General features: G+C 54.9%; 1 protein-coding gene across 5 annotated transcripts; it reads left to right on the top strand.

Annotated features, from left to right (window-relative positions):
* The first annotated feature begins 645 nt into the window (after nt 1–645).
* Nucleotides 646–24,188, top strand: RRBP1 (ribosome binding protein 1). Of its 5 annotated transcripts, none has more exons than XM_048297934.1 (23): nt 646–750; nt 6,214–6,915; nt 9,976–10,124; nt 10,332–10,454; nt 11,243–11,395; nt 11,888–12,006; nt 12,789–12,942; nt 14,611–14,749; nt 15,085–15,272; nt 15,436–15,473; nt 16,636–16,726; nt 17,353–17,445; nt 17,795–17,887; nt 17,990–18,070; nt 18,163–18,252; nt 18,674–18,766; nt 19,707–19,778; nt 19,963–20,058; nt 20,518–20,601; nt 22,137–22,220; nt 22,691–22,789; nt 23,243–23,386; nt 23,645–24,188. In XM_048297934.1, the coding sequence occupies exons 2-23, from the start codon at nt 6,234–6,236 to the stop codon at nt 23,681–23,683; spliced, it is 2,904 nt and encodes a 967-aa protein (XP_048153891.1). In that variant the 5' UTR covers nt 646–750; nt 6,214–6,233; the 3' UTR covers nt 23,684–24,188. The 5 variants fall into 5 exon arrangements, with proteins under 5 accessions (XP_048153891.1, XP_048153889.1, XP_048153892.1 ...); XM_048297932.1 differs by having other exon boundaries at nt 9,946–10,124; XM_048297935.1 differs by lacking the exon at nt 22,137–22,220 and having other exon boundaries at nt 9,946–10,124.
* The last annotated feature ends 1,204 nt before the right edge of the window (nt 24,189–25,392 follow it).

Below are 25,392 nucleotides of genomic sequence, written 5' to 3'. Positions count from 1 at the left end.
CCAAATCACCTCCAGATAGCAAACTCTCTCTGGTGCGAACAGGTACTTGAGTGATAGATCTTGCCATGGGAAGTCACAAGCAGGCCAGGAGACACACAGAAGGCATGTGCCAAGAGGACAGCCACCATTCTGGGTGGCACTGGCTTTCTCCCTGTCCTGGGACCTGCAAGCTGATGGGTGATGGACCAGTCCCAGCGCTGTTTGACCACACAGCGTTTGCTGACCCTGAAAAAAGGCTCCCGCTGGGGCCAGGCATCTTTCAGGTCCAATCTGCTCCATGCTGCCCACACTCACTTGAGGAGGGTCCCCAGCGTGGAGCAGCACCCCCGCCGCTGGCTGGGAGCTCCCCGCATTCCCCACGCACCCTCTCCCCGCTGTGCCCCAGGGATGACGCTGATATCCCGGGCAAGGCCGGCGGGCAGCCACGGCCGGCGCACACCGATCGCCGGGGGCAAAGGTCCGCGGGGCTCCCCCGGCCCCGGGAGCCGCCGCAGCGGCGGGCAGCGCGGAGGGACGGCGGAGGGACGGCGGAGCATTCCCGTTCCCCCGCGGGGAGGGCCCCGCCGCCGCCGCCCCGCCCGGCCCGGCCCGCCCCGCCGCGCTGAGTGGGCCCCGCGGCGCGGCGCGGAGCGGCGGGCGGGACGCCACGGGGCGGGGCGGGACGCGGCGGCCGAGCCCGGCGAGACAGCGGCTGAAGTGCCACGACTCCACACGGCCGCGGCGGCGAGGAGGGACCGCGACCCGGCACGGGTGGGTAGGGGCGGCGGCAGCCCTTCCTTCCCCCGGCCCCTTCCCCGGCCACCGCTTCCGCGATCCCCCCGCGCCCGCCCCGCGCTGCCAGCGGGACCCCCCGCCCGGCGCTGCCCCCGGCCCCGCACTCGGCGCACTCGGAGCGGGTGGGACCCCCCAGCCGCGGCCCCGGCGCGGAGCCGTGTCCCGCGGGGAGCGGCCCGGGCAGCGGGGGGGATCCCGGCCCGGGGTCCGGTCCGTGCGCCGGGGGCCGGGCGGATGAATGGCCCCGAGCACGGAATGGCGGCGTGTGCGGGCAGGGCGAGGTCCGGGCCCCGCGCTGCCCCCGGCCCCCCGAGCGCCGCCGTCCTGCCCCAGCGCCAGCCGGATGACAATTATTAATCTGATTAACCGCGCTTACAGAAGGTCCCGGCGCTCGGGCCGCTCTCCCTTGTCCATTTTTTTTTTCCTTAACTAAGCCCCCGACAAAACTGTGCTGGCACCCGGAGACCCCCCGCAGCGTGGGGTCCCCGAGCTTTTAGGGAGAGGCATCGACCCCATAAGCGGAGACCCCTCACCCACCGTGGGGTCTTCCCAGCCTGGACATGAGCAGCCTTCCCGCGGGTCTGCCCCGCTCCTCGCCCTGCCAGGGAAGCGGTCCAGCGGAAGAGCGTGTGCTGCACACGTGGCTGACCGGGATGGAGAAGTGTCCGCGCCTGGAATGCCAGCTCTCACCTTCCTCGAAGCCCCGCATCAGCGGGAAATGGTTGGAAGGAGTCGCGGCTGCTGGATGTGAGCCCCAGGGAGGAGCTGATGAGGACCGGCAGTGAAATGCCTCTTCGGGCCAGGGAGGGGAGAGAAAATTTGTAATAGCCGCCGCGCAGATTAGTCAAGCTGCAGCTGTGTTGTGGTGCTCTTACACTCTTCTCCTGTATATACGTGTATTTTCTGCCTGTTTTTTCACTCCTGGGCTCTGGAAGGGAGCTGGCAGCACTGCTGGCAAGCACAAGCCAGCTGGCTGCTGCTGCCAGAGCTAATGGAGCACTAAGACACGTTCAATTAAGTTGAGCTATAACTGTTGATGACGGGCTGATCTGGAGTTGCTGCGTGGAGTAGCACATGCTGCCGGGAGGCTGGAAGTGCACAGTCACTTACACAGAAAATGTATTTAAAAAGAGGCTGCTGGCAACGTGGGCAGGATCTGCACGTGGCGTGCAGGCTTTTCTCGTTTGTTTTTAATTTTTGTCTCTCTCTATTGCAACAGGGCAGAGAGAAAATCTCCAGGAGAAGTATCTGGTGATTGTTTTTTTTATCTGCTGGCAGTGCTGTTGCCTTCTCCTGCTGCTGGTCTGCCCTGCTGTTCACAGGATCAGGCCTCCCAGTTCCCTCGTCCTTGCCCTTTCCCTCCTTTTTTTTTAACCTGCTTGGATATGTAGAGGAAAGGATGCTGCAGGTGCTTCACAGGCAGGCATTGCTGTGGGTTATGCAGAGCCCAGTTGTCTCTTTCTCTGTCCCCCACCACCTCTCCTGCATTGCTCTAACGTGAGATGCCACCTTGACACCATGGCAAAGTGGAAGCCTTGGACTGCAGGGGGGGGCAGTGTCCTGCTTGCAAAGAGCATCTTTTCCTATCTGCAGCACCTATCAACACCAGGAGGAGATAACACATATTTTCCTTTGGCTGTGACAAGAAACAAGATTTCTGTGGTTACTGCACAGTCTGTCTCTTCCTTTGCTCCTGCCCACCTGTTGCATGGCCTGGGTGATTTAAACCAGGGTTGGTGGAGGGCTGGGTCTTAAAGATGCTGAATTCCCTTGGATTTCATGTATGGTCACAGAGGGGAGGACAGGCTGAACAGGTGGCAGAGTTCCAGCCTGGCTTTTGACACAGCTGTCAGTGACAAATGTGACCACAAGACACTGAGCATGGCCCTGGTGCTGTCATGTCACGTGTCTGGGGTTAGTTCATCCTGGAAATTGTTTAGTGCTGAAAAGCCAGCAAGGCTGGGTGCTTTTCTGGTTCTGCTTCCTTAGGGCAAGTTGGACTTTTGCTCAGGTCAAACAGAGGTGGCTGCACGTGCAGGGAGGTGAGGGAGGTCAGGTCTCTTGGGCTGTTATCTGGGATTTTGGGAAGTGTGATGGATAACAAGGAAAAGCCACATGAGTGGAAGAGTCAGAGCACAGCATTTCAGCCAGCTCCTTTACATGAGAAGGCCAAGTGGACCAGTTGTCCATCTTATTCCTGTTCTGGTGATGGGGAAAAGCTTTACCTGGACAAGCTATTTTGGGGAAGGAGTCTGTGTATGGAGATATTTGATGATTTCTGCTGTTTTGGCTGGGAGAGGAGGATGCTCCAGAAATTTCATGGAAGTAAATGTGCTCAGTGTTGGATGTGAACTTGATTTTTTGAGCATGGATTCTGATAACTGCTGGTGTCCACCCATCTCTTGGGCACACAACCCTGTCCCAAACAGATGGAAAAATGCCATTGTAGGAGTGAAGTCCCGTGGAGGACCAGAAGCTATGGAAGGGAGGATCCTGAAGTCTTTGAGCCTCTTCAGAGTGTGGCTGTCAGGCTGAACATGTGAGACTCCCCTTGGTGCTCTGTTTTGCCATGTCCCGGCTAAGACTTTGTGCAGGTGGGAAGCGTAGAGGGCTTTCCTGCCAAAGGGCACATGTGCTTGCGAGGGGGATGGCGTCTTGCTGTGCAAGTCCAGGAGCAAACTTCCCGCCCTTGGAAGGACAAAGGTTGCAAGGTGAGGAAATGTCAAAGCAGAGCTTCTCTCCTGGGCGCTAACACCGCAGCATAAATGCTTCTGGCATCTCTGCACCAGGAAGTTCCTGTAGGAAGACTTCTCCTTATCCCCCAAATGCCAAGGCCAGCCTGCCTTGATTTAAGTGTGTGTGGCTGGCTGTGCACAGTTGGACAGATGGGCTCTTCCCTGAACAGGTTGTTGGGCTGCTTGTGCCAAGTCCCGACCGCAGGAGGAGCCCTACAGGTAGAACTCGCTCCTCGCAGTCAGCACCAGGGCTGCGGGGCACGAGTGAGCTTTGAGGCAGGACCAAGGTTTGCCACGAGAGTCCTGGCTGGCACCTCTCGCTCCTTCCTGTGGATTTTCTCCCAGCACGTCTGTCCTTGGGAACAGCTCTCCCCTGGTTGAGCAGTGGGAGCTTGGATGTCCTCTGTGAGCATCTCAGCTGCTTGCAGGAGCTCTGGCTGCTGCCGTGGCTCTTTTGCAGGTCCACAGCTCCTCAGTGCTCTGGCTGCTTTGTTCCTGTATTGCTTTTGGTCTGGAGGGGGATGTTGGGGTGCTTTTGTTTCGCTAGGAAGGACTTTAGTGCTCATTTACGTCCTTATCTCACCCTGGCTGTAAAGCCGGGCAGGAGGCAAGGTACAGGCAACTTTTACTGCAGCCCGTGGGGCTGGGTGAGGCTCTCTGCGAGGGAGAGAGGGTATGGGGCTCTGTAAGGGCTTCTGGGGGACAGTCTTGTGGGGTGAGGTGTGGGGCAGGCACAGGGATCTGGTGCCGTGATGCCACATCCAGCACTGCCAGCTCGCCCACCTCACACCCCTGCCTCTGTCCTCTCATTCGTCCTCCATAGTGGAGGCTGGGATTTCTTCCCCCATTCCCATCCCCTGTGAGCTCCATCAAGCTGCTTTTGAGGGTGGCAGTACCAGCTGGTGGGGTTGGAGTGTGCTGGTCAGCACTTGGGGATGCCCTTGCCCCAAGCTGGGGCACCAGATTTTTCTCTAGATTTGAAACTGTGGTGCTGTGAGGTCAAGAAGGGTTTGTTTTTACAAATATGTTGGGGTTGCTGGGTGAGAAATGTAGGTCACCTTGTTCTGCCCCTAAAACAGCTCCTGGGTGCTTTGGTGTAGCGCTAAACCCGGCACAAGATCGTGGGTATGTGTTCTCCAGCCCTACTTTTTATTTACTGCCAGGGAGAGGAAATCCAGTCGTTTTCACCCTGTGGGTTAGGAATTATCTGTCTGTCCTGGTTGGGGCCATCCCAAAGCGCTGCTCCCAAGTCGGAAGGCAATGACTTGGCACCAGATGTGCTGGGATAGAGTGGGCTGAGGCCATTTAAACACAAAATGGCCAGGGTAGATGTAATAGTGATGCCTGTGGTATCAGCTGGGATCTCCAGAGGTGCCCTGGGGTAGAAAATTGGCCCTGACAGGGGAGGCTGGTTCCAGCTGGCATGGACAGCCCTCCTGCCTGCCAGCTTCTCTCTCTGATGCTTTACCTGGGATGCTTGGAGAGGTGGGCAGGGAGAGCTGGGCTGCTGGTTAGAACATCCTTCCCCAGGCAGGTTGGTGTCTCCAGTGGGAGATTTGCAGCTCCTCCCAGCTCTGCTCCCCTGCTTGGGTGCTGGAGATGAGTTTTCACTGCACTGTCCCCAGCTTGAGCTGCAGATTCAAGTTTGCTGCTCCAGCTCTTAGAAAGGAAGGGCCTCCGAGGCGTCTCCCTGCAAGCACTGAGGTTTGAAAAGATGCTGATCTCCTTAGGTTTGTTCTTATTTTTGCCTCCTCCCCTTCCAGCCCCTCCCTCCCTCCTCAACCCACAACCCCTTAAAGAGGAAATTTCGATAATGTCAACAGTTAAGCGTGGGGATGAGAACTCCTCGTGGCTGAGGACTTCCTGCATTTTGCTCTTTGTGTTTTGATTCACAATGATGAGAACCACAGCCATAGCAGCTCCTGGAGAATGTCCCTTCCCAGATTAGCTGCTTGACACCAGCATCTGAGGCCATGAGTCACCTCAGAGCCACAGGGAAGCAATGCCCTGGTGGATGAAGCACATGAATGGGACAGAAGTAGGCTTTAAAAGCAGGACAGCCTTCAAGTATCCATTAAGAGGAGTGGGGGTGGCAGCATCTTTCCCCAGGTGTGGCTAAACCCTGCTTGCCAGACCTCAGACTGGCAGTATGGTGTCCGCTGCTCCTCAGCAGCAGTGCCACAGTGTGCAGGTGGTAAAGGGAGGAGGGAAGGGCTGCTGCAAAGCTTTTCTTTTTCCAGGGGGATATTTTACTCCACAGCTGACACCTGGATGTGCATCTGGGTCTGATGAAAAAGCCAGGTGCTCCAGGGAAAGCCCAGATTTTGGCCAGCTTGCACCCAGCAGTCTGAAAGTGGGCTCCTTTACTGCTGCACATGTGGCTTAAGGTCATGCAAAACCACCCCGTTGGACATAAGAACGTGGCTTGTGGCTGTCTCTGACTCATCCCTGTTTTTTAATTCCCTCTCTTTGGTTCTTCTGGAGATGAAATTTAGTCCCTGGGGTGCAACTGGACCCCTGTGCATGGGCAGCGTGGCAGAGGAGCACAAACTTAGGGGTGTGCAGGCAGGTTGACCTGAGTCGTGTGAATCTGGAGTGTTCCTCTTCCCAGTGCACAGATGTCCGTGTGAAACTCCTGCTCAGAACGGCCATTGCATTTCTTTCCTCCCCTGCTGCCCTTATCTGTTGTCCTGGTGTCTTGCAGGCACGGAAGAGTAAGGCAGGATGGATGTGTACGACCCTCAGACGCTGGGTGTTATGGTCTTTGGAGGCTTCATGGTGATCTCAGCCATTGGGATCTTCCTGGTGTCCACCTTCTCCATGAAGGAGACATCGTACGAGGAAGCCTTGGCCAAGCAACGCAAGGAGCTTGAGAAGACCCAGCAGCAGAAGTTAGAGAAAAAGAAGAAAGAGAAACCAGTTGAGAAGAAGGGAAAAGCAAAGAAAAAGGAAGAGAAACCGAATGGAAAGATCCCAGAGCAGCAGCTTACTCAGGAAGTGACGGACCCTCCCAAGGAAGTGGTTCCTGAGCCTGCTGTAGCGCCTGAGCCTGTCACAGTTGAGACTCCAGCTGCAGCAGTGGCAGTTGTCCCCCAGGAAAAGGAGAAACCTGTTCCGTCACCTAAGGAGAAGAGGAAGAAGGAGAAGAAGGTGGCAAAGGTAGAGCCTGCTCCTAGCCCGGTGTTGGCTCCAGCCCCTGTCAGCGTCCCCAAAAGTTCTCCGGTCCGGGAGGTAGCCCCTAAGGAGGTGCCTGTTGTGGCAGTGCCCCCAGTTGGCACTCAGCAAAGCGCTCCGGTCATCAGCTCTGTCACTGTCAAGAAAACCGAGGCTCTTCCAGCCCAGGAGGATCAGAAGCATGATGGACCTGCCAAGAAAAAGGCTGCATCCAAGAAGAAGAGTGAGCCAGGTAAGGCCAGATTCCTCTGCCTATATCCCCTTGGTCCAGCACACAGGTGTTGGAGAGTTACAGGTTCCTCTGGGATTTGTGTTGTGGGATCTGGACAGAGGAATGAACGAGAGGTGCATGTCCCTGTCCTGGGAGAGGGACAGCTGCTAAGGTGCTGCACATCTGGGTGGAAAGCCAGGATGAGGTGTTCTCCCCATAGAACCCTGACTTATAAAAATACAGAGGAGCTCTCCCACACTTTTACATGGAGCTGGGTCACTGCTGGCATTTCCTCATCCTTTAGCGGAGGTGAAGAAGGATTCTTCAAGGAGAGAGGATTGATGGAGTTTTATACTGCAGGGGATTGGTCGTAGAGTAATTAGAGGGAAGTGACTTTGGATCTGTCACAGGGAAGGGAAAACTTGCCCATCGTCAGTCATGCCTCACTTGATTGACTCAGAGATGGAAGAGATCAGGTGGTCCTGAATTCTGCAGAATATAAAAAGGTGTACGGAGGGGAAAATCAGCTCTGTAGCTGGATTTGTGCTTCTCATTGTACCGGTGGGAACAATTTGGGATTTATTTTTGGTTAAATGATAATGACAGGCACTAAAAATGTGAGTGCTTTCAGACCTGTAGAAGGGTTCCCATGTGGACGCATGGGAGAAATCTCTCAGGTGTTCTCAAAGATGTAATGTGATGTGCACTTCTTTAACAAAAAAAGCCCCAACCCACCAAACTAAAAGGCATCCCTTCTTCTGCAGCACATCCAAACCTGCTGTGCAGCCTGGCAGTTCCCACACCCACATTTTGGAAGAGGGCCTGCTACTCAGCAGGACATTTGCAGCTGCTGAGTTTCAAAGATGGGTTAAACTCCTTGAATCTTCTCTTCTGAGGAAAGGATTTTATTAAAGGCCATATCCACACGTGATGGTGTTTCAAACAGTTGGAGAAGCTGCTCCTGGAGGGTGTTGCAGGGGTGGTGTTGGGGAAACTGGAGGTGACTGGCTTGTTGTGTGCACCCATGTGAAAAACACAGTCCTAAATCCAAGATGTAATGGCTGAGGGAATGTGGCTGGGAGATGAACTTTTAGCATTTGTTAAGTTGCGAGGTTTTTGCTGCTCCAAACTGAGATTCCCCTTGGGTATGAAGTGCCAATGCTGCATGTCCTGAAAGCAAAGAGTGGTGTCCTAGCTGCTCCTGTGGGATTTTGCAAAGGAAAGCTCTCGGCGGGATTTGCAACGTGTTGTGGGCAGCCGTGGTCTCTCCTCCTCAAATGCAAAGGAACAAATTATCCTGTGGCAGATAAAAATGGGTGCTCAAAGTGTCCAAGGACACATCCTCAGCACTGAAACAGATGGCAAAACTGACGAGAGCGGCCTGGGGTATTTTTCTCTTGTGTGGTTTGTTTCATCCATGTCTCCCAGGTCCCCTGGGGTGTACGAAGTGGCTCTTCAGACCACTCATCCAGCTGTGCTTTCCCATGGCAGCTTTGCCACATGGCTGCTCCTTGTTCCATTGCTCCGTCAGCGAGGTGCGAGGTTCCCGACTCTGCACGTGGGCTCGGTGTCAGCACTGGTGTCCCTGTGCCACAGCCTGGGCTCGGTGTCAGCACTGGTGTCCCTGTGCCACAGCCTGGCAGGCTGCCCTGGCTCCGTGTGCCAGCTGCAAGGTGGGGTTTGCACAGTGCCTGCCCTTTCCAGAGCTCCCTCCCGCCACTCCACCTGGAGAGGGGCGGAATTTCGCTTGGTGTGTCCCTGCACGCAGCAGGACTGAGGCAGGGGATGCCGTGTGCTGTCCTGCAGCCCTGCAGTTGCCAACATGAGGAAAGTGTGAGCCAAGCCTCGGGCCCTGGTTGCACAAGGGGGTGGAGCTGGCCCGGCTGCGCTGCTGGGAAGTGGCTGCGGCTGGGGACGCAGACTCGGCTGCTGCCAGGGCTCGTCGCTGCCATCCCAAATGGATCTACCAGAGATCACTCAGCAATTACTGTCCCTGGCCAAACAGACTCGACTTGGGGAAAACTAATTTATTCCCAATTAAAGCAGATGAGAAACAGAGACAAAATTAATAAAACACCTTCCCCCCTGCCCTTATTCCCAGGCTCAACTTCACTCCTTCCCTCCTGGCTCCTCTACCTCCCCTTCCTGAGTGATGCAGGAGGATAGGGACTGTGGTCAGTTTATTACAGCCGCACTCTGCAGCTGTTTCCTCCTCACACCTTTCCCCTGCTCCAGTGTGGGGCCTTCCATGGGCTTCAGTCCTTCAGGAGGAACCTGTTCCAGCATGGGCTCCATTCTCCAGAGGAGAATCTCTGCTCCAACACCTGCAGCACTTCCTCCTCCTCCTCCTCCTCCTTCTTTGAACTTCGCTGCTTGAGGCATCCAAAGCTTTGTATTCAAGAGACCCTGGTGTTAATGACTTCAGGGGCTTTGGAGCTACTGGACTCCAAACTGCTTTTCCTTCTGTGATTTTCTAGGAAAGTGAGCCCACTGGGCCATAGATACAGTGCGGGAACCCCTAAACCACTGCCTCTGGGTATCGTGACCATGTGCAGTGAGGTCCTACAACAGCATCATGGTCCCTGATGCTCCCTGGCTTTCCCAGGTTAGCAGAGGGGTAGGGGAAGGGTTGGAGTAACATTGCTTACTTAGGCTGGAATAAACCTGGCTGGTGAAAGGTGGGAGATGACCTCGCTGTCACCGGCACCACTGCGTGGAGTGACATCCTTCAGCAAGGTTGTGTTTTGGTGCAGTCCAGCTCCTGATGCCCAACATGTCTGAGCCTTCTGGCATTGACAAAGCACTCCCAGCTCCTGCTGAGAATCTCTCAGTTTGGTAGAGGCTGATGGCTGGGACCAGTTGTTGAGCCAGGCAGAGGTGACAACTGACTCAAGGAGCATGTGTGTGGTGTCATCTCCAGCACTTTTCCTACTGCTCTCTCTCAGAGAGGTACCAAATGTGACTGGAAATCTGGGTGGATGATGGTTTGAGATGGCAGGTGTGGGGTTGAAGCCAGCTGAGATGATACCATATTTCTGCTGTTGTCCCCAGAAGTCCCAACCCCTCCCCTTTCCTCCCTAGCACCTACGGATTCGGATGGGGCCCTGTACCTGCCCTACAAGACGCTTGTGTCCACGGTCAGCAGCATGGTGTTCAGTGAGGGGGAGGCCCAGCAGCTCATTGAGATCCTGACGGAGAAAGCAGGAATCATCCAGGACACCTGGCACACGGTAGGGCTCTGCCAGGGCTCTGCTGAGCCTCAGGGGGTGCAAGGGGAGGGAAGGCACCCCATTTTCAGGCAGGCTGGCCCTGAGGGTGTCTTGGAGAGTGGGGCTGAATTTTCCCCTGGAGCAGAGGGCAGGATGTTGTGCGTGTGGGGTGGAGGGGATGGGTCTGAAGGTGGTGGTCCCCACTGATGTGCCACCCCATGCTGGCAGGCCACGCAGAAGGGTGACCCCGTTGCTGTCCTGAAACGCCAGCTGGAGGAGAAGGAGAAGCAGCTCTCTGCCGAGCAGGAGGATGCAGCTGCTGCCAAGAACAAACTGCGGGAGCTGAGCAAGGTAAGCCCTGCGTGGCCCTCCTGGCATCCCCAGTGTGGGCTCTGCTCATGGTGGCACTCCATGTGCCTCCTGCTCCCCGCATCTCAGCCCCCTTGCAGGTGAAGCCCAGGAACTCTTTGGGCACTTCACCTGTTGGCTGTTTTCTTCCCAAAAAGGGGAGGAGATCCTCACCTGCCCCCCTCTCTTGGGCCTGCTCCAGTTTGGGGAGGTGCCAGCCCAAAGAACCGCAGGGTAATGCCCGCTGGCAGCCATGGGAAGAGCAGGGGAAAACCCTTTCTGTAAGAGATTGCAGCTTTCTTCTCCTTCAGGGAGAAAGGCAAATCTTCCCTTGTTTCAGATCCCCTGAGGTGAGAAGGTGCCTTTGTAAGGAGCCGGATCCTATTTACAGTGCCCTTCCCTGACTCACTCCCTGCCTCCTCCCTTTCTGGGTGTTGAAGGCAGAACAGATCCCTGCCACGCTGAACTTGTGGCTGTCAAGTCCATCTGCCTAATTTTTCTGCTTTGCCCCAAATGCTGTGTGATATTATATATCCTGGGGGAGGAAAATAAAATTCCAGGCTGTCTTACTCCTTTCTCTTAGCTGGCCCAACATGGAACAACAGTGGCATCCAGTGGCCACAGAGCCCAAAACAAAATGCAGGAGGAAATGTAAGTGCTAAGTGTACCTGGGTGTGGGGGCAGCAATGAAAGGGCTAAACTTTGTAGTCTGCTGAGCCAGGAGGCCGCATCCTCTTAAAATGGGGAAACCTGTGCTCTGAGGACTAACTGGGGTCCTCCTTTCCTGGAAGGAGCTGGTGGCCGAGCGGGCCAAGGCGGTGGCCGTGGAAGGCAAGCTGAAGGAGCAGCTGCTGGCCCGCGAGCGGGAGATCGTGGCGGTGCAGGCACGGATGCAGGCCAGCTACCAGGACCACGTCAGCGAGACCCAGCAGCTCCAGGGCAAGGTGAGCCCCAGGCCATGCTCTGCACCTGCCTCCTGCTGCTGCCAGGTGGCTGCTGGTGCCACATGTGTGACCTTCTGGAGAAGGCTGAGCTGAGGGAGGGGGCGAGAGCCTCAGGGAGGGGTGAGAACCTGCAGTGCTCCTGGGCCGTGGTGCCCAAGTTCCCCCCCCAAATCCCTTTCAGGCCCCCCTAAACCCCCCTTAAACTCCCCCAAATCCCTTTCCAAACCCCTTCAAGTCCCCCCACACCACTCTAAGACCCACTTAATACCCCCAAAATTCCCCAAATACCTACCCCAACCCCTTTAGGCCCCCTCCCAACCTCTTTGGAGAAGAGGCACGTGGGAGCATCCTCATGGGATGTCACACCCCTGGGGGCTGTCAGCATCAGCAGACGCTCCCCTGCATTGCCAGTCCCTCCTGCTCATCTCCTGGGCTTCGACAGGGGGAGCAAAAGGGCTGGGGGTGGCATTAACCCCTCTTGGGCTCCTCTAGATCCGGACCCTGCAGGAACAGCTGGAGAACGGCCCCAACACGCAGCTGGCTCGCCTGCAGCAGGAGAACTCCATCCTGAGGGATGCCCTCAACCAGGCTACCAGCCAGATGGAAAGCAAGTAAGGCTGGGGTGGAGGGACAGAGCCTGGGGCTGCCCTCTGGCACTCCCTGGCTTGGCCACCCCCTTTCTCAAAGGTACTTCTACAGACACCCCAACTAGCTGGAGGAAGAGGAGGGAATGAGGGAGGAAGAGCTTGCCAAATGGCTCTTGGGGGTGCACCAGGAGAAACAAGGATGTTCTTCCCAAGTGAAAGGGCAGAGAATCCCTCTCTCCTTTGGGGTCACCTGTGCTGATGCCAGAACCAACAGGCAGTGGAGCAGGGAGAGGGGATCAGAAGGCACTGTGGTGTTTTTCCCCTGCAGGGGAGCTCATACTCTCAAACTTGAGAAGAAATGCAGCTGGCTCTTTGATGGGAGTGATGCTGCAGAGAGCAGAGCTCAGCCCAATGTGTGCAGAACAAATAGGAGCTAGGTAGAAGAATTTCACACTCCTTTTTGTAGACAGTCTGAAATGACTGGTGATTAACAGCAGGCAAATAATTACAGAGTAGGCTCCAGCTGTAGTGCTTCCTCTTGTGTCTGGGAACACAGATCCATGTGTCCTCTACTTCATAAGAAAGGAATGTCTCCTGTGACTGAAACAGGACTTTTCTAAAGTGTTTTGTTGGCTCTTTCCACCCCCTCCCTAAAGGACCAGGAATGTCCTAGAAACAGGCAAACAAAGCTCACCATGTCAGGTCCTGTGTCAGGCCCACAGGAGGGAGGATGTGTTCCCCCATGGTGACACCAGAGAGGCTTGGCTGGCCTGTGGGCTGAAGTAACCCTGCTTCTGTTGCTGCAGGCAAAATGCTGAGCTGGCCAAGTTGAGGCAGGAGTGCAGCAAGCTGATGAAAGAGCTGTCTGAGAAGTCGGAGGTGCTGCAGCAAGAGGAGCAGCAGAGGAAGAGCTGGGAGATCAAAGCGGCGGCCTCGGAGAAGCGAATCGAGCAGCTGCAGGTCAGGCAGGCGCCGGCAAACGCGCTCCCCTCGCAGGGATGGGTGGCTGGATGGGAGGGGATCCATGCACTTGGCCATGGGAAGGGCTAGGAGGGAGATGAATGTCCCTGGGTGGGAAGGAAGCTGCCTGGCAGGCTTCCTGATTGCTCTCCCCCCATTAGCTTGTCACATCAGTGTGCCCCTTGTGCAGCACTGCCAGCAGAGCCCAGGGAGCAGGATGCCCTGGTTGAAGCCATTCTGCTGCAGGTGCTCTCTCTCTCAGATGGTTTTTAGCCTGTTGCTCTCTCTCTCTGGTGTAGGAGACGGAGCTCGTGGCTTTTTTTGGTTGCCAGCAGGGAGTGGCTGGGTTTGGGGTTTTCAGGGGTGTTGAAAGGACACCTCCCAAGCAGAGCCTCTGAGCACACAGAGGTGTGCTCCTGGCAGGCAGGCTGGACTCACACAGGGAAGAGCATCTTCTTGGGATGTTGACAGTGCTCCTGCTGGGATCCTGCAGGATCCCAGGATGTTGCTAAGCTATGGGCTGGGAGCATTAATCCCAGTGTAGCAGACAGAGTGAAGGATGTCCTCAGGAATGTGCTGTGGTCTCTGAATTGCTCTGGCCTCTTCAAGAAGGGGCTGTGGTGGAGGAGACCTTTATCTGCACATGCCAAAATGGTTTTGTAGAGGAGTTCCTAGAGCAAGGGGCCTTCCATATCCTTGCTCTTTATTTTTTGTGTGCCTGAGGATGCGAATCTGTTTTGGATGGGCTGCATTTGGCTCCTGCTGCTTTTGCAGGTGAGGAGCAAGGAGGGTGATGTGAGCACACAGCTGGTGTGAAGGCAGGAGCTGCCTTCCTGGCTCAAAGCAGAAGTTCCTAGACATGCTTTTGGGAGAACTCCAGGCCTGTCAGCTTGCTGCACACCTTAATGCTAATTAAATAAATCACACTAGCTGGAAGACTCTAAAGTCATGTGCTGAAGGTGCTAGGGAGAATGTGTTCCACAGTAACACCTGGAGCTCTGAGCTGAGGATACTGAGTCAAATCCACAAAAAACAGAGCAGCTCTGCTTTCCAGGTGGTGCTGGAAGCATCCCTTGGACAGAGCCAGGCCTCCTGGTTTACCTTGTCCTGTCCCTGCCATTGCAAAGCAATTTTTCTCCCTCTGCAGGGGTGCCACTTGTACCTGTAAAGCCGCAACTCCTCCTCCTCCTCCTCCTTTGCCTTCCCTCTCAAAATGCCTGCCCTGGCCAGGCCTCTTCCTTGCTGCTTTGTATGATGGGAAAAAAAGAAGTATTCCCTGGCCCAAATTGCACAGAAAATTCCTCCACGTGTGGAAACGTGGTTGGGTGTCTCTGTTCTGCAAAGCCCTGCGCCAGCCCCTCTCCCTGCTGGGCTGGGGCAATTTGAACCAGGGCTCTGAGAGGTTTTTCAGAGCTCTCCAAAAGAGAGGTTGGCCATGAAGTTGGCTCAGAACCGAGACATTTGGGTATTGTCTACTTCCCAACATGAGGGCTGGCAGGGGATAAACCATGAGGGTGCTTCCCTGCGCAGCGGGAGCTGGGGGGGAAGGGTGACTTTATTCCCCCAAAACACAGCTTAAAAACAGGATTATGTGACACATGAAGCTTTATTTCAAATCGGCTGGGGTGTCTGTCACGCTCCAGGAAACCTTCTTTTCCTGCTGTGCAGGCTTACCAACGGGAGGCAGAGGTGATGCTGCAGAAGAGGCTGGACGAGGTCAGCGACGAGCTCCGCAAAACCCAGAGCAGCTACAAGAGCCTGTTGGCAGATGCAGAAAAGACCAAAGGGCAGCAGCAGAGCATTGCTGGTGAGGAGCTGGGATCAGCATGGGGAGGGCTCTGGGGCAGACTGGAGACTTTGAGAGCTTGGAGGAGCCAGCTGGGGCAGAATAAGTAGATCCAGGGATGAGTGGTGTTGGTGTGAGCAAGACATGGGCTGATCCCTGGTTCTATCCCAGGATGTTACTCCCAATGCCTCTCTCCTGTGCTGTCCTGCATCCCTGCCTGCCCTTTCTGTGCCTCCTCAAAGCACCCATGGCCAAAACTTCTTTGGCTACGATCCTGCTTGGATCAGAGCAGAGTAAGGAGTCTCCAGGTTTGTTTGCACGTTCCCTACCCTGTTTGTCACCCTTGCCTCCAACAGAACTGCAGGCCAAGCTGCTGAGCTCTGAGGCAGAGGTTAAAAGTAAGCTGCTGGAGTTGGACAGTGTGAAAGGGAAGCTGCAGGATGCCAGCTCGGAGAATACAAAGCTTCTGGAGAGGATCAAGTCCATCGAAGCTCTGCTGGAAGCAGGACAGATGCGGGAGGCAGAAAAAGACAGAGACCTGCAGGTTGTGTGCTCATTTAATTGGGGTGGGAGGAGGGGAGTGGGTGACACTGCTTGCACAATCCCTGCGTCGTCTTTGCTCTGGGATCCTCTCTGGGATGCCACTGAAAGGACTGACATGCATCACATGCCTGGGGCAGGTAATCAAAGTGCTTTCTCTCTTCCAGGCAGCCAATGAAGCAGAAATGAAGCAGCTGCAGTCAAGGTGGGTCCAGGTGCACATCCTGCTGTGGCACCTCCAGCTTGCTGTCCATGTGTCCCAGGCTTTCTCGAGCACTGAGCCTGTGGCTGAGGGCTTCCTGCCTTCCAGGCAGGCTTGGGGCTGCCCAGCTGGGAAGTCAAGGTCAATCCTGGCCAGCAGTGCTGTTTAAAATGTTAATTTGCTCTGCTGCTGGCCCTATGTAACAGCCAGTCCATTCTGAAGTAGGACTGAATTGCTGGCAGGCACGTGGAATCTGACCAGTCCCACAGAACAGGAGGTTCTACTGGTGTTGGTGCTGGGTGTGGGATGTCTCTGGTCCAAGTCCCTGCTCAAGGCTGGGCCAACCAGTGGAAGGTTTTTTAAAATGTTTCCAGGTATCTCCAAGGATAGAGATTCACCAGCACTCTGGGTCCCTATTCCAGTGTTTGATAACCTCTTCCCCCGCACCCCAGCACAGAAAGGTTTCCTGGCATTTAACTGGAGTTTCCCATGTCTTGAGTCCTGTCTGTTGCTCCTTGAGCATGTGCTGGGCACCTCCAGTAAGGCCCAGGCTCTGCATGGGGTTAAGATTTCTCAGATGCCCCCACTGCCAGCAAGCATCCAGTATCCCTGTAAAGGAAGGCAGCTGCTGAGTTGTCCTGGGACCCCAAGAGACTTGTGTAGTTCTTCTCAACAGCCTGAACCTTGGTTTGCTCAAACTGGGGGTCTTTTCAGGGCATGTGGGGGATCTGAGGGTGTGGAGGGAAGCTGCAGCTCTCTGGTATCAAGTTGGCAGCCCTCATTTAGGATTAGTCAATATAGTGGGATGATACTTTTGAAATGCAGAGCTGTGGGCTCTCTCAGCCTGATGAGCCATGGACAGGAGCAGTCCCAGTTGTGCAAGCTGGAATTCCTGGCCTTTGCATCAGGTTGCTGCTTCATCTTTTTGTGTGTGTACAGCCAGGCAGTTACTTGATTGATTGTTATTGCTGGTAAGGGGGTAGAAAACCAGATCCCACTCCAGTATTGCCATGGCTGTGGTTTTTAGTCCTGCTCCCTCTTCCTCCTGCTGTGTGTAGATCCCAGAGCAGACCAGAATAGGAAGGGCTGTGGTCTCCATCTCGGGAGCTTGCTGCCCGTGAGGGAGGTGACTGCTCAGGCTCACTCCTGCATCCTGCCCTTCCAGACTCCAGGAGAAGACAAACCAGCTCTCAGCCTTGGAAAGGGAAGCCACGCAGCTGCGGGAGGCAGTGGAGCAACAGAAGGTGAAAAACAACGTACGTGAGTGACAGACCTCACCCATCTGGGTCACCTGCTGATGGCTCCGGGGTGTAGCCAGAGGCTCTTCAGCCCCACAGATCTCTGGAGGCATTGCCTCATCTGCCAGAGAGCAGGAATACCACTGGCAGGCTGTACAGCTGGAGCTGGTGGGCTGCCTGAGCTGGCATGTCTGTCTCGTGTTCTCTTGGGAGATTTAGGACCTGGTAACCCGGAGGGATCCTACCCTGGTAGGGCCAAGGCAATCCCTGAGCAGGCTCCTTCACACCTTCCTGCTCCTCTGCTCCTTATCCCTCTACTGCAAGGTGGTGTCAGTTTTGTGGAGGCCACCCTGCATCCCTGCACTTGGCCTGTGTCCCCTGCAGGCATCCTGAGCATGCTTGTGGAGCTCCTGCCCCGCCCAGCTGTGGCCTGCTCCCTCCAGGGCACTGCCAGAGCAATGGGGTGTGTGGAGCCACTGGAAAGATGGGGGAGAAAGGAATGCATGCGGGCATGGGATGGAAAACTCCTGACCAAACCCAATTCCCTAGACAGAGGCTTTGAAATCCCCTGCAGTGCCAGCAAGCAGCTTTGTGGCCCTTGACACGGCGTGTGGCTTACTGCCTTCTCTGTGTGGTCTCCACAGGACCTTCGGGAAAAGAACTGGAAGGCAATGGAAGCACTGACCACAGTGGAGAAGGCGTGCGAGGAAAAACTGCTTGCTGCTACAAAAGCAAAGGTGAGCCTGGCTTTTCCCTGGTGTTGGAAGGGAAACATTCAGCTTCCTCAAGCCACCAGCGAGGCTTGCCCTGGGTTGCCTGCCTCCTTAGGAGCAGTGCTGGCCCAACGCTGCTGCAAGCTTCTCCAGAATTTCTCTTGAGGGCAGTGCATCCCTGGTACTGGTCATGGTTGGGGCACCTGGAAGGTGGTTGAACTGGAAGTGACATTTTTGTGGTTCGCAGCATCAGCAGTTTTCTGTGTTGGCTGGTTTCCCCAGCCCTGTAGGCACAGAAAAGCAGGACCAGTGTTGTCACCCTGGCCAGCAGGTGCCCAGGACCTCCATCCACTGCAGTTTGTCCCTCTTTCAGGAAGAGCTGGCCCAACAGCTGGACGCGCTCCAGACACGAACCAAGCAGACGCTGCTCTCCGCCCTCCCCGGAGTCACCATGTCCTCACAGCAGGTGGGACAGGCTTCCTCAGCCCCCCCCAGAACCTCCTCTACATGGGAAGGAGAGATGCCTAAGCATCCTCCTTCTTCCTTGTTCTCTTTCTTCCAAACTCAGGATTATGACACGTGGCTGCTGGAGTTTAAGGAGAAGACCGTGGGTGTGCTAAAGCAGCAGATGATCACAACGGAGCCATCAGTAAGTGAAGGCTGGAAAGTGGAGGGATGAGGGAGTGCTGGAGGGTCACATGTTCCTTCTCCTCATCTCTCTCCCCTTGCCTCTCCTTTTAGGATTCAGCTCTTAAATTAAAAGAGGCAGAGGAAGCGCAAAGCACTTTACAAGCAGAATGTGAGCAGTACAGAACGATCCTCGCAGAGACAGTAAGTTCCTGCTCTTTGCACTGTGTTGGTTTCCCACTGGAAATTCCTCCCTGGAGAGGTCTCCTGGCAACCCAGGCTGCCTGTGAGCTCAGGGTGGGCATCCCTTGGTGTGTTGGGGGGGCAGAGTATTTGTCAGTGAGACAGAGGAACAGGATAAATGTGAGTTTCTAGAGCTCTTCTTCAGCCTAATTGTGTTGGAAACCTTGCTGGTGGTGATGGGATAAGACACAACAAGGGGTGGTTGAGCCAGAACAAGGATTAGGAGCCCCCAGCCCCACCTGAGGCATCTCATTCTGTCACCTGTTGTTTGCCTCAAATCCTTGGAGAGGCTTTGGCTATGCCAAGACTTCTGGCCCTTGCACTGCTCGGTGCCCGGTGGGGGCTGGAGGAGGTTTGGGCTCAGTTGAGGCTTTGCCTGCAGGAAGGGATGCTGCGAAACCTGCAGAAGAGCGTGGAGGAGGAGGAGCAAGTGTGGAAGGCAAAGCTCACAGCCTCTGAAGAGGAGCTCCAAAAGGTGCGTGTTGGTGACACACCTGGGCTTGGTGCTCCTGGAGCTGGACTTCCAGGAGAAGGAGATCTGTTGGCTATGAATTGGTTGGTGATCCTAAGCGTTCCTGCCAGCTGTGAACACCGAGACACAGGGACTTTCTTTTCTCCCCAAATCTACCCCTCCTGTCACCAAGCCAGCTGACAAAAAGCCCACCTCACGTAGAATGTTCCCTCTTGAATGCAGAACTGAGATTAAGCTATTTTCCATGGTCTGGCTGCTCCTTGTCCATCACGTGGGGTATTGGCGTTAACTGGGGCTGCAGGGAGGTGGGGAAGCGGTTGTACAAGAGATGTTTGATTTCTCAGCCCGCTGCTGGCTCCTGCAGCGCCAGCACTGCTGAGGGCTGGTGTAGGATTGCACAGGGTGACGTGGCTGCTGATGGTGTGCGTGATGGGAAGAACGTGATGAGAAGAACGCCTGGTGCCTCGGGCAGCTCCCAGAGCAATCCTGCCTCTCGGTGGAGAGGAGGTGAATTCCTCCTTTCCAAAAACTTCAGCATCTGTGGAGTCTTTAAAAAACCAGCCCGGGTTTAAGTGCTTTTTCTGGCAGCTTGGCCTCTCTTAATAATGAAGTCCATGCCACCTCATCGGAAAGTTGCTGCTTCCAAACCAAAAACTGCTTTCAGCAGGAAGCTTGTGCTGAGTCTGCTGCTGGTTTCTTGGGTGTTGAAACCTGACTGCAGCCACCTGAAGCACTGCAGGCAAGAGCTGTTGCCTTGCTCCATGATTTATTGCATGTGTGTGTTAGACTCGTCCTCCCTGGGAAGGAGAGCTACTCTGTGGAGCTCCCCTTGGATGTCAGACTTCTACCTGATGGGTGCAGGATGAGGTGGGAGTGAAGCAGCAGCCAGTTTTTGATTGAGCCAGAGGTGCTCAGTGTCCTCCTCTGATCCTTTCTGCTTCAGTCACACCTGCAGCTGAAATCCCTGGAAGGCATGGTGGAGAAGTTGAAAGCAGATCTGCAGAGCACAGATCAGGTGAGGTTTTTTGGGGAGGGGAGGTCTCTGCATGGGTACCAGAGAGGCGCACGCTGTGCTTGCCTTGAGTCAGGCCCCATCTCCTGACTTGCCTTGGGGAGGGCAGGCTTTAACCATAGGATGTTTGGGATGTGTTGGACCTCAAGCAATCAACCCCCTCCTGCTTTCTTCTCTTTTAATCCAGTTAAAGGAATACACCTCTCTTCTGGAAACGCAACTGGAAAATCACTTGGAGACAGCCAGCTCCGAGCGCCAGAACTACACAAAAGAAGTTGGAGCCGTAAGTGTGGTGGCTGCTGCCTTCTTCACCTTCTTCTAACCCTGACTCACCACCCATGCACGTTTTGAGGATTTGAGGAGTGCCCTGGGATTCTGGGAAGTGCCCCAGGGATCTGCAGCTTTGCAAAGAAGGAGAAAACAGATGGAGATGGTTGCTCCAGTCTGGGTTGCAGACTCCTAAAGCCAGGAGAGCCATGGGCAAGGTGATGGGTCAGGGAGATCTGTATGGAGGTGCTGTCTGCTGCTCCCAGGTGGCCCGTGTGGTCTCTGTGGCTCAGGTGAGACAGGCCTGTCCCATGGCTGTCTCTCTGAGCAGGCATCAGCAGGCAGATCAGCACGTGATGCCACCATGACCTCTTTGAGATGTTGCATCATAAAAAAGCCTCCTTAGGCCAAAGAGTTCCAAAACCAAGTGCATAAAAGGACTATTTTTTTTCTCCTTTCTGTTCCTCCTCGACAGTTGAGGCAGCTCTTGTCAGAGTCCCAGGAGGAGCTGGAGGCAGCAAAGACTGAAACGCAGAAGCAGAGCAAGGAGCTGGCCCTGGTAAGGAGGGACCCTGGGAGATGCCCTGCTGGGTCCTTGGGGCTGGTTTGCAAACCAGCTGTGGGGCCAGCACCCTTCCTGTGGGGCTGAGGGAGGGCAGGAAGGCACAGCCATTGCATGGGGAGGCCTGGTGGGGACCACATATTCAGAGGCAGTGCTTGAGACCCAGAAGGAGATTCTTTACTTGCCTGTCTTTCCTCCTGATTGGGAGGTGATGGGGGTGAGAAGCAAGGGAGAGCAGCAAGGCTTGCTCAAGCTGCTGTGTAGCAGAAAAACCCAGCTGCCCCACCACTGGACACTTGTCACCACACCACCACTCTGGGGCAGGGGTTTGTGTGTTCATCCATCCGTCCATCCATCCCAGAGCAGATGAGGTGGATGCTCTGCACCCCTGGGAGCTGTCATGCCTCCAGCTGCCCAGGTTAGGTACCACTGTCCTGCTCTGGCAGAAACCGAGGTGGTTTTCCAAACATTCCAGCTCATGTGCAAGCCAAAAAGCTGGCAGGCTTTACCTGTAGGCCCCTGTGGGTCGTGTGAAGGCTGTGGCACAGAGATATTGCTGCTTGCTGCTCCTCCCTCAGGCCAGGCAGCAGCTGAGTGAGGTGAAGAGCCACGTACAGGAGGGAGAATAGTGGGGTTACAAGCTGAGCCAAGTGAGCCTGCACCCCTCGAGGTTGGGGTGGTGAGACCACTCCTGTGGAGGCTCTGACCCTTAAGCATGTCCCTGGCCTGTGTCACCATCTCTCACCACATGGAGAACTGCACACAACTCTGCTCAGGGCTGTCACAGCTGTGTTGTGTCCCACCCTGTGTTGGGGGCAGCCAGCCCAGCCCCGCCTCCCCCAATCAACCATGGATCCTGTTCCCATAGGGAATATAGCAGCCAGCTTTCACCAGGCTGTTCCCCTTGGGAGCCCTCTGTCCTGGCACCAGGCTGGCAAGGTTTGGGGGATGCAGGCAGGACATGCTCCAAGCCCTTGGGCCAGCACTGCCATGTGACAATGCCCTGTGGGGCTCAGAGCTTGGGTCTCCTCAGAGGAAGGGGACAATACCCTGACAGAGCTGTGCTGGGATCCCTTCCCAGCCAGTGGGGATTAGGATTACAGAGGCTCCATAAATCTTGCTGGAGCTGGGCTGAGGGCATTAGCAGCAGCTGTTCCCTTCCAGGCTGACATCTCTGCCAGTGGCAGTGCTCTTTCTCTTTTAATCCTGTTAACTGTGGAGCCTTCTCCCAGTCATGGGAGCCTGCCAGGCACATCTTTCTCTATGGGGTGCCTCTCATCCCACATGCCAGCTGGTGCTGCCTGAGGAGCAAGCAAGATTTAGTAGTGCTAAGCCAAGCCCCAGGCCCCCCCATCAGCAACCTCCCAGCAGAGGGGGGATGCTGGTACCTATTGCCCATTGGTGCCATGGTGAATGCTTCCGTTTTTATTTCTTCTGTCCAGCCCAGCTCTCTTGGTGATGTCCCTGCTAGCTCATTTCGTGAGTCTTTTTAAAATTTTATTTCTGGGTGTTTTCCCCTCTTCTCAACACAGCTGAAAACCCAGCTGGAGCAGAACGAAATGCTGGCGGAGAAGGAGCAAATGCTGCGGCAAAAGCTGGCACGGGAGCTGGAGGAGGTGGGTGTGGGCGAGGATACCAGGGTTTGCAAAGCCTTCCTGGGTTCTTGGCTGCTAATAAAGCCCAAGAATTAATTTGAAGAATTAATCTGAAGGCTTTTTCTCCATCACTGTCCACACCTCAGACATGGCTGTGAGACATTCCCTCCCACATCTGAAGGACTTCTTAGAGCTGCTGTGCTAAAGCCATGTGGCATCACTGGCCCCTCAAATTCAGCTCTCCCAGTGCCCCCATGTCTTGTGCCAGGTTTTTGCTTTGAGGGTTAAGGGCTTTAGCTGGGTTTCCTGCTGCTCCTGGTGAGAAATGCCATCTCCCTGGTGGAAGCTGTATCAGCACAAGCAATGCCTTATGTGCCTGTACAACCCAGCTCTTCAGCAGGACACACCCAGAGGGCATTCAGGGATGGCTGGAGCAGGATGTGTGGGAGATGCCGTTGGCTTCTGTGCTTACTGAGTGTGTCCTTTTGCAGGCCCAGAGCTTAGCACGCAGCTTGCAAGCAGAGCTGGAAAAGCTGAGACTGGCTGAACATGCAGCAGCTTCAGACAGGGAGGAGGCCCAACATCTCAAGGTGATTTGGCTGTGCTATGACAGCAAAAGTCATGTCCGAGCAGGACTAAGGGCATGATTTATCATTTCTGAGGATGAAGGAGTGAGGCCCATGGTTACCCTGCAGGAGAGGGCTGAGAGCTCCACCGTGGCTGAAGGACAGCAGGGTCACAGCTACTGCATCCCTGCAGGCCAAGAGAAGTGTGATGCCCTGAGCAAACACACACAGGCTGGGCTTTTCACACACTGGGAAAGCATCCAGTCTCAGCCCATGGCATCTCCAGGGGGCCAGAGAGAGCTGTAGCTTTGGGGGATGCCTGTTCTCCCTGTCCAGGAGGGAACTAGGTGTTCCCCTGGCCTGTGGTCACTGAGACAGCTTGATGCAGGCCTGAAGTGGCCTGAGGTGCTTTGAAGGGGTGAAGGTCAGCAGGCAAAGGGAGGCTCAGGCAGATGCCTTCTTTTGACTGCCATGTAGGAAAGACTTGAAAAAGAAAAAAAATTAACAAAGGACCTGGGCCAGGCAGCAACCAAACTACAGGAGCTACTGAAGGTTACCCAGGACCAACTGGCCAAAGAGAGAGAAATGGTGAAGAAGTTGAAAGAACAGCTTCAGGAAACGGTACTGGTGGTGGCCATGGCCCTCCCCTTGATGCTGGTGGAGGCCATGGGGCAGTGTGCACCAGGCAGGGGTTTAAAACTGGAGGCAAGGTGGCCTTTGCTGCCAGAAACCATTTGGGTGGTTTTGGGAAACCCTGGGATCACATGAGATGGTGGTCAAAGTTCTCCCTGCCCCATCTGTGAAATGCTTTGGGGCTTGAGCTGCCATGAGAAAAAGGTTGAGCCAGTTGAGTAACCCACTTCTTTTTTCCTTCTCCAGGGGAAAGAGGACAGTTCAAAGGAAGGGACTTCAGTTTGACAAGTCTTCACCCTGGACCTTACAGTAAACTTACCAAAATGCCTTACACATTCCTAAAAATAAAAATTTATGCTGAATTTACTGTAGATAAAAGATACCAAGCCATTAGCGACCCAAAACCTAGTTTTGAAACTTACAAGAAAACATACAAAATCCCCCCCAAAAACCAGCCAGTAAACACTGCAGTTTGTAAGAAAATCTTCATACTGTTTTGTACAAGTCTTCGTTTCCTGGGGAGCTGCTGTGGCCACGCTGGGCACACGCTGGGGCTTCACCCTCCTGTTCCAGCAGAACCCACCAACGTGTGAAAAGGGAAGACTGCGTTTGTACATCAACCAGTGCAATTATATTTTTTTTCCTTTTTCTGTTTTTTTCTTTCCTTTTTTTTTTGAGTGAAAGGAGTGTGAAAGTAAGACCCACCATGGAAGGATGCCCTCTTGGATGGGTGGCTCTTGGCACGTGTATTTCTGGGTGTCGATGCAATTAAAATGATGTAGTGAAAAGAGCTTGTCCTTGCTTTGTTTTTCTTGGGGTTTTGTTTGTATTGGGTTTTTTAAATTTGCAAGCCAGGTAGGGTTTTGGGGGTCACTGAAGAAGGACTCTGCTTTGGCCAAGAACATCTTCTTTATTCCCCCCTTGCTTGTTATGTCACAGAAGCCATCCCCTGGTTTTGATCCACTATAGGCAAAGGAGAGAAACAATTCCTTCCCACTGATGATCCAGGGCTGGGCTCCCTGTGTGGGGGTTGGCAGAGGGATTGACACTTTTGCCATGGCAGTAGGGGCATGGTGGGGACAGGGACCACTCCTCCTGCTTGCTTTAAAACCTAGTGCTCCCCTGTAATCTGTCCCTGTGGGTGCTGTGTGGTGGTGGCCCTCAGTTACCGTCAGGCTCTCCAGTCCTCTGTTTTCTTCTTGTGGCTTTCCTTTTTATTTTTTTTTTTCCAATTGTTCATTCTTTTGTTGTTCTTTCCTTTTGTTTTCCTTTTTTATTTTTGAGCTGGTTTCTTAGGAAATGGCAGAGGCCACGTGACAGCTTGGTGGCTGTCTCCCCACAATAAAGCTGCTGAGCCCAGTGCTGACATCAGCAGGATTTGAGAGAGGGGAGGAAAAGGCCCCTCAGTCACTCCAGTGCGTGCAAAGAGCCAAGGCCAGGAAGGAGGATGGGGGCAGACCTGCTTCCATTTTGTTCCTGGGGAAGGCCAATGTGTGACCAACCGCTGTACTACACACCAGAGACCCCACAGGACTGGGACATCCTGTCCCTGCCTCAGCACTGTGGCTTTTGGGGCCATGATGAAGGGTGCAGGAGGACAGTGTGTGATTCATCTGGGACCAGGTAAGAGAAAGGGCCAAGAAAATGGGGAGCTGAAAGCCACCCCCTACCCCCCCCCTTGTGTCTGTTCCCCCACTCCCCCTCCCAGCACAGGTGGCAGATGGGCCTGGTCTCCCCATCCTAGAGGGACAAACTCGGGAAGCAGACCTTTGCCCCACAGCCAGGATTAGCCTGTGGTTTATCTTCCTGGACTTCGTGGCACATACAGAGGAATGCATGAATCAAGGGCCACTGGTGACCTCAGCCTGTCAGCATTGGCACTCTGTTGGATTGAAGCTCCCCAAGAGTGAGGGAATGCCCGCATTTTAGCAGGATTGCACAAAACCCCCACCCAGCCCACAGGCTGGAGGGAGCTGTCGAGCATGGCAGGGTGG

This window comes from Corvus hawaiiensis, chromosome 3 (genome assembly GCF_020740725.1).
Source record: "Corvus hawaiiensis isolate bCorHaw1 chromosome 3, bCorHaw1.pri.cur, whole genome shotgun sequence".
NCBI classification, from domain to species: domain Eukaryota; kingdom Metazoa; phylum Chordata; class Aves; order Passeriformes; family Corvidae; genus Corvus; species Corvus hawaiiensis.
This window is presented reverse-complemented; position numbering and strand designations above follow the sequence as displayed.

Bases quoted from the DNA above. Each gene is read 5' to 3' on its own strand.
- RRBP1 (XM_048297932.1), top strand. From the start codon at position 6,234: ATGGATGTGTACGACCCTCAGACGCTGGGTGTTATGGTCTTTGGAGGC. The intron at 17,888-17,989 runs GTGGGACAGGCT...TTCCAAACTCAG, and splicing joins TCACCATGTCCTCACAGCAG to GATTATGACACGTGGCTGCT. The intron at 19,779-19,962 runs GTGAGGTTTTTT...CTTTTAATCCAG, and splicing joins ATCTGCAGAGCACAGATCAG to TTAAAGGAATACACCTCTCT.